This window comes from Trichomonas vaginalis, chromosome II (assembly GCF_026262505.1).
Source record: "Trichomonas vaginalis G3 chromosome II, whole genome shotgun sequence".
NCBI classification, from domain to species: domain Eukaryota; phylum Parabasalia; order Trichomonadida; family Trichomonadidae; genus Trichomonas; species Trichomonas vaginalis.
The window spans coordinates 8946478-8954126 of NC_067204.1; the positions used below are offsets into that span (position 1 = coordinate 8946478).

General features: G+C 35.0%; 4 protein-coding genes and 1 pseudogene across 5 annotated transcripts, besides 2 other annotated features; 2 read left to right on the forward strand and 3 right to left on the reverse strand.

Annotated features, from left to right (window-relative positions):
* Positions 1 to 1854: part of a mobile genetic element that runs on past the window's edge.
* Positions 179 to 541, reverse strand: TVAGG3_0511060 (uncharacterized protein; the record flags this gene model as incomplete). The annotated part of the gene is made up of 1 exon (XM_001583866.1): positions 179 to 541. One exon carries the CDS (start codon positions 539 to 541, stop codon positions 179 to 181), a length of 363 nt encoding a protein of 120 aa, XP_001583916.1.
* On the reverse strand, positions 681 to 1497 carry TVAGG3_0511070 (annotated as a pseudogene). Its single transcript has one exon. A coding segment is annotated over exon 1 (817 nt).
* Positions 1855 to 2140: 286 nt separating the features above from the next.
* On the forward strand, positions 2141 to 2983 carry TVAGG3_0511080 (winged helix DNA-binding domain family; the record flags this gene model as incomplete). Its single annotated transcript, XM_051236954.1, has 1 exon — positions 2164 to 2892. One exon carries the CDS (start codon positions 2164 to 2166, stop codon positions 2890 to 2892), a length of 729 nt encoding a protein of 242 aa, XP_051094778.1.
* Positions 2984 to 3259: 276 nt separating this feature from the next.
* TVAGG3_0511090 (histone monoubiquitination) lies at positions 3260 to 5166 on the forward strand (the record flags this gene model as incomplete). Its single annotated transcript, XM_001583868.1, has 1 exon — positions 3266 to 5125. One exon carries the CDS (start codon positions 3266 to 3268, stop codon positions 5123 to 5125), a length of 1860 nt encoding a protein of 619 aa, XP_001583918.1.
* A 563-nt stretch (positions 5167 to 5729) lies between these two features.
* Positions 5730 to 6659, reverse strand: TVAGG3_0511100 (pectin lyase-like family; the record flags this gene model as incomplete). The annotated part of the gene is made up of 1 exon (XM_001583869.2): positions 5730 to 6659. One exon carries the CDS (start codon positions 6657 to 6659, stop codon positions 5730 to 5732), a length of 930 nt encoding a protein of 309 aa, XP_001583919.1.
* Positions 6660 to 6680: 21 nt separating this feature from the next.
* Positions 6681 to 7463: a mobile genetic element.
* Positions 7464 to 7649: the final 186 nt, after the last annotated feature.

A 7649-nucleotide genomic window follows, 5' to 3' on the forward strand; every position in this document is an offset into this window, starting at 1 on the left:
CTGGTTCAGGGTCTTTAGGTATAATACCAACAAACTGACCTACTCTTTTACCAATATTTTTGACTCCGTTCCAAATTCCTTTTCCGACAGATTTTATTCCATTCCATATACCTCTTCCAACATTTCGAAAGAAGTTTCCTATTCTTCCAAAGAAACCCATTTTACTATATGTAAAAATCTAATGTCCGCCTAGTCTCTTACGTTTCCTGTTGAGTTCCATAGCATTCTTTAACTGGAGCTCATACATTCTGTTTCTCCTCTGGTAGAAAACATATTCTGGGTCAACTCCTGTGTTCGCGTCATCTGCATAAAGTTGTTTATATCCCACTTCAGGGTTTGTATAAAACTCTTTCCATCTCATATTTGCATACCATGGTGGCAAACCTAACGCAGCGTCATTTGACATGGCAGTTTGCATTTGTACATCTGTTGGCACTTGACCATAGTTTGCCATTGCAGTTTGTATTCTAACTTCATTTGGAATATTCTCTGGGTTTGGTTGTCCAGGTTGCTGTGCATTCGCTAAGTTCTGTGCGTCCATTTAATATTAGATAAAAATATCTCTTACGAGTACATATACTGAACATTTGCAGGCATTGGTTCATCTTCATATTCTCTATATCTTTCTGCCACGTCAAATAAGTAAATGACACAATGGAAAAAACCTAAAACAAGTAGTCCTATTTCAAACCACATTTACTTACTAGTAAAATTTCTTTGTTATGACACTTTCTCCAGTTTATAGGACCTCTCTCATATTCTATCTTATCGTATCTAAACTCATAGTCATGTATGTCCTCTAACCATCTCATGACACTTTCCAAACCACTTTTATCGGATGTAAAGTAAAAGCATGGATGGTTATGTAAAACGTCTAAAGTTTCTAAAGAGTCTCTCAAAGTCCAGTCTACTTGGTATTGAAAATCCCATGTGTTATAGAACGGTGGGTCCACTATAAAGAAAACATTTTCCTTGTCTTTATATTTTTCATACAACTCTGTCCAATGACATCTCACAAACTCTATACCCTCAATATATTTTTCTATGTCCTCTTTGAAAACATTTGTATAGTTAAGATATAAAACTTTTGACATAAGTGTTTCAATGTCATGAACTCTTATAGCACCACTATATAATAGTCTAGCAGATATACTATCCCAGTCTATATATTCTGCTTTTTTCAAAACCTCTCTCACAATATTTTTCTTATCTAATGGTATACGTTCCATCTTACCTATAGGTATCTTTTTTTTAACGCTTTCAATATATTGTTTGTGTCTGGAATATGTTTGAGACGGTCCATATAGTTGTCGAAGTCATTGCATATAATCTTTGAGTCAGGAAATACAGTATGGCACAATGGGATATATAGAAACTTCCACCGAACAAATCTACAAATGTTAGACCATTCGGTAGTTTCTTAAGTTCTCTCAATAGAATATCTTTACATCTACTCTTATTTCCAAAGAAGGGTAACGGTGGTTTTGTAAAATTCATTTTATATACAATAAAAATGTTTTTTTCCTGAAAAGTGACAGAAAAGTGACAAAACATTTACGAAGAAATCTTGACAAATTCAAGAGGGTAGAAAAGAGGTTAGAAAAGAGGTTATATCTAACCTTCTACCCTAAAATATATTTTTATTGAATTCTGAGTAAAATTCTGAGTAAAATGACAGATGTTTATATGACCCTTACTTGTCCGGTTTATAGGACCTCTCTCATATTCTATCTTGTCGTAAATAAAACTCACAGTCATGTATGTCCTCAAAACTTCATTTATACTAAACATCTTCAGGGCTAGAAGGCACGAAGTGCCTGGAAGCCCCACTACCTTTTTTTTTTTTTTTTTTTTATGTTATACATGTGTAAAACCATTTCCACAATTTGATTAATGTTAAATTAAGTTCATAACTATGAAATGACACAATAACAATATATTTGGACAAACATCTCTTCAAAGGCGCATCAGATAAAGGTGATAGGCAAATGATTGAACGTCTTGTAAGAAATTACATATGAAAAAGAAATTTGGAATTAAATTATGTAACAACAAATAAAATGTAATCCATTTATTCTAGTAAAAATCGATATCTTTTCATCATTTACTGATTTGAAAAGTGCCAAAAATGTCTCCAAGTAAAAAACACAAAATTTTTAAAAAATGAGCACAGAAGTTGCTGAAAAAGTCGAAACTACAACAGAAGAAAACAAGCAACCAGAAGAAAAGAAGTTAACAAAGGCAGAAAGAAAGAAATTAAATCGTAAAACAAAGAAACAAAGGATGGAAGAAGCAGCAAATCGTGTTAAAGAACCGTACGTTAGAAACAAGTTCCTCATTGAATACGAAGCAAAGATGAAACAACATCTCAAAGAAATGGAAGAAGAAAAACGCAGAAAAGAACAAGAAGAGATGATTGCTCAAGCTGAAAAGGAAGCAGCAGAAAGAAAACTTGCAAAAGAGAAAGAACTTGCTGATAAAACACTTACTCGTGACGAAGAATCAGGTTTAACCTATAGAGAGATCGTTATTGAAGCAATTGGTGCAAGAATGCAAGAAGATGCACCATTAGTTAGCATGAATGCAATTCTCGCATACTTCTACGACTATTTCAAAGATGGAGATAATAAAAAATTCAAAAATCTCCTTAAATCTACTGTTAAGCAGTTAGTTAAGGAAGGAATCCTCAGAAGCAAGCGTGATTCTTATGGACTTGATCATAAACATCTGGATCTCAAACCAGAATTCTTACCAATTCGTGATTTAATCGTTCGTAACAAACCAGCCGAGACACCAAAGGATGCAACACCAGCTGAGACTAAACTAGCAACTGAGGAACCAGCAAAAGAAGAAACTAAGGAAGAAAAGACAGAAGATAAAAAAGAGGAATGAAATATGTAAAATAATCGAAAACCAATAAAATATTTATATAAAGAGCTATTATTTGAATTACATAACTATAGAATTTTTAACTATATTTGAAATATTAAATATCATCTCAAATTTATTAATGCTAAAACCCGATGATCTTATGAAAATGAGTACTACACAAGCAAACTTAGCTATTGTCTTCAAAAAAATCATGATATTATTAATATTATTTATTTTTTCAATTTTATTTCTAAACTTGAACAAAAACTATTAAACACTCAGGATGTTGTTGGGATGGAATTAATAATGATAGCCAGATGGCCGCTAATTAATATAACTACTCATGTAATTGCAACAAAGACTCTTAAAAAAGTGACAATACTGATTTCACAAAATGAGCAATCCGCCATCAACTTTTCTTCGAAACTATGGTCAACCTGACCAGGAAGCTCCTCCAATTGTAGACTATACGCCTCCAGATGAAGTCTACGCCGAAATCATAAAAGTTCAGAATCGCCTCAAAAATTTGGAAAAAATCATAGATCAAAACCAAGAAAAATCCAAAAAACTTGGTACAGAGTGCGTAAACATCATGGGTGCCGCCGAAATAATAACGTTTGACCTCTTTTTACTCGATTATATTTTCAATTATGGCATCAATGCTAATCCTTTTGTCACATTTGTCGAACAGTGCGATTCCGCTGCCACTAAAACCGAAGTTGAACAACTCGGTGGCCATATAAAATACGTCTACAGATCAATGGAAACAGCTGTTAGCAATATAATGAAAAACGAGATAGAAAGAATTGAGCCAAGGTCTGTCAGACCTCTTTCTCAATACGTTAAACTGAAAGAATTCATGATTGGCGATGAAATTCAAGGAAAACCAGTTACGACGAGATTACCAACAAATGTACCTCAAACACCAACACCTGCAATCAACATTCCTCCTGAATTCGATGAAAGAATCAGAAAAGAACTCGAAGCTGCAGAATTATCTCAAGAAATTTTACACTTACGAGGTGTTGTTGGCGCTCTTTCCCATAAATTGGCGGACATTGATAACATCCGTGCACAAATAAAGGCTCTAAAACCAAAGGTTTCTGATACAAAAACGTTTTCAATTCAAGATTGCCCTCCAGAGTCAATTCTCAACTCTCCTTTCTACAAAGTTGTTGAGCAGAAGTACCATTTCCTCAACATGATTGCAGAAAGCCTTAGAAAACAGACTGCTTTGATTAAAAGTGTCAATGAAGAGCTCGAGAACAGCCAAAACATCTTCCAAAAGATCAAAGTCACCAGTATTAAGATGTACGATAACTTCAGCTATTCAAAAGAAAAATTTGTGAAAAGAATCGACAAATTACAGAACGAAATACTCAATCTCGAGCAGAAATACACTCCTTACATTGAAGCAATCTTCCCCAAGAATGTTTCAGCCAGATTCCAATCGATGGAAGAAGATAATTCAAAAGAATGGGATGAAATCGCCGAATTACTCGACCAAAAGCTAAGTGCAACGACGGAGGGCACATCAGAGAACATAGATCTCTCAAGTGCTGCCGTCATGCTCCCTCAACTTCGCGACATGCGAGATGAAATTTTCCAAAACTGCGTAAAGGCCACAGAGAAAGCCCGTACGTGGTTCTATTCACAACAAGCCAATTTCAGCGCTATTGCAGATAGTACGAAAGCAACAGTTCAAATCGAAGAACTTCAAAATGAATATCGCGAATTACAGAAACTCCAACAGATTTACTTACATTTCGGCGATTCATACCGTTCCTTATCCATCGAAAAGATATGCCAGAACATCATACAAGCCAACCAGCAGCTAATAATTCTCGCGACAAGCTCATTAGACATTCCGGCCGATACTATACAGATTCCGCCTGCGGAAGACGTGGAAGCTGAGTACGCTCAGCTCTGCGCCGAAGAGGCAGCCCTGGACGAGGAAATCGCGAAAATCGATAGCCAAGTCAGGGAAGCGGAAGAGAGGAGGTTCGTCATTGCCAAAGAGAGAGACATGTTCAAGGACATGTTCACTGCGAGAATGGATAGATTCGACGAAAGAGAATACGAGAATGCAAAGAAAATACTCGATTGTCCAGTTTGCAAAGAAGCGAAAAGGAACGTTTACTTGTCGCCGTGCATGCACGCGGTCTGTAGCGACTGCTTGCAGAAATCTGGCGAAGTATGTCCTGTTTGCGGTCACCAGGTCAAAGAAACTCATCCACTTTACTTCCAGATTTGATTTACTTTATATTTAATAAATTCTGTTTATTTTAATAAAAAAAATACAATTTTATATAAAAATATAACTTTATTTTTATGGTCAAATGAGTGATTTTCAAGTACTTATACTCATATTGACTTGGCCAAAGCACAGTCATTCAAAGATAAAACATAATTTTCAAGATTTTATATCATTCTATTTTATTGGATATCTTATATAATCAAAAGGCGAAACATATATTATTTCTTAAAAGATATATGAGATCTTCTCCTACTTCACTATATTAGTCTGATATTCGGAAATTTTTATTTTGATTTGGCTATTATTTATATTTTGCTTAATAAAATAGACAAATTTTAGATCATGCTAATAAATTCAATATATATGAAGCAATGCTAAGTAAATAATTTTGAGATGATCCTAAAATTCCTTATAACTCATGCATCTATCACTTTAAACAAGTCTTTAGTTTAAAGGATATCTCGACAGAAACTCAATAGACCACTTGAATGTGAAATTGAGATTTGATTTTTCTCATAATTTTATTAAAAATTGATCCAGAATAAATACATATATCCATTTTATAAATCAAGGGGTAAAATGAACATTTTATTTTGATGAATTATGGCTGAGGTGCTTCTTCGACCTCAGCATTTTCTTCTTCACCATCTTCATCATCCTCTTCTTCGTCATCATCATCTTCTCCTTTATGATGATGGTGGTGATGGTGATGATTATGTTTCTTCTTGTAAAGAACAAAGCAAACGATGAATACGACAAGAAGGCATCCAACGATGACAAAGACCATCCAAACTCTGAGAGGACCAACTTTCTTCATGAAGAATCCTTCTGTTTGGTTTGTGGGCTGGCCATCGGTCTGTGCAGTGACATTTTCTGTTGATGCGTGATTTCCATCATTGTTTCCTGTGCTTCCTGTGTTTCCATTATTGTTTCCATTGGAATTTGTGTTACCATCTGGATTGTATGCAACAATGGCCTTGATCTTTTCTGTTGCATATAAAATCATTTCGTAAGGCTTCTTTGAAGTAATCATATACTTCTGGATTGAAACTTTGCCACCCTGCATAGCTGAGTTATCAACATAGCAGTTATTAATGATAACATCAGCCGTTCTTGAATAAATAAGTGGGATGTTAGTGTACTTGTTTCCATAGAAGATAGTGTCCTTTATAGAAATCGGGTTTGATTTCTCACAGACGATTACACCCCATCCATCAATTTGATTGCCAACAAAGTTGCAATGGTTGATGGTAGTGTCTCCTGCAGTGGAAGCGTTGTAAACGACACCACATGAGGAACGGCATTCTTCGAAATTGCACCAATTTACAACTGGTGATGTACTGGAATGATCAAAAATGACATTACCATAAGCATACATTTGGCCTGCCTGATCAGCGTAGTTTCCGGAAACGTTTAAGTTCTCAAGGTATCTTGGGGTCTGCTCTAATCTTAAGTTTCTTGCTCCACCCTTGTTATCGATGAAAGAAGACATGGTTAGGTTGAAATCACCAGTAGTTGCTATTCTTCCCATAACTCCTTGTGCTCCACTACCGGCAAACCCAAATTTTAGCTAAAAGTGACAGGGGAAAAAAACGTTTAGTATTAAAAAAAAAGACCGATGAGAGCTTCGTTCGAAATATAGAGGGAACTGAGAATGCGCAACCATTCTCAGGGAATATTGGATGCTATTCCCGTTCCCTCTGTATGGAAAATTGAGGTTTTCAAAGGGAGTTAAAATAATATCAAATTTATACTAATTTACTTCAAAATACAAAAGTATTTGACAGCTAAAATTAGTTACTTTAGCAAGCCTATCAATACCCTTTTACGATTATTGCTACTTTTTCGAAATAAAAGTAAAAACAAATTTATACTAATTTACTTCAAAATACAAAAGTATTTGACAGCTAAAATTAGTTACTTTAGCAAGCCTATCAATACCCTTTTACGATTATTGCTACTTTTTCGAAATAAAATAAATTTATTATCAAAAACCTTTTTTTTCTTAGTAAAAATAAACGAAATTTTTTACCTTATGAACTTTTGATGGAAATATGCAAATTTAAAATAATAAAGAAAGCCGCGAGCGAAGCGATCGGCTTAGTTCGAAGATTTTGATTCAAATCTTTGCTGATCTGTAATTCGCGGAAGCCGCGAGCGAATCGAGCGGCTTAGGTCTAAGATTTTGATTCAAATCTTTGCTTATATTCCTTAAATTCTTTATGAAACTCGCAACAGTTCCATAAAAAATTTTAAATTCTCAACTGTCGAAATTACCGATCGGTAATCACACCCTTCACGGGTGTGTCACTTTTAGCTAAAATTACCCCTACTCCTCCACTACCTGGCTTATTTCTGGCATCGGCAACTTTATCAAATTTGAGGAAGAACTTTCCTTCAAAAGCAAATGGACCATTTGTTTGTGCGCTGCATTCAACGAACATAGTTGTAATGACTTCAATTTTATTTCCTAATCCGCCATCTATCCATACTGGAGCATATGCGGACCATCCACCAAGGT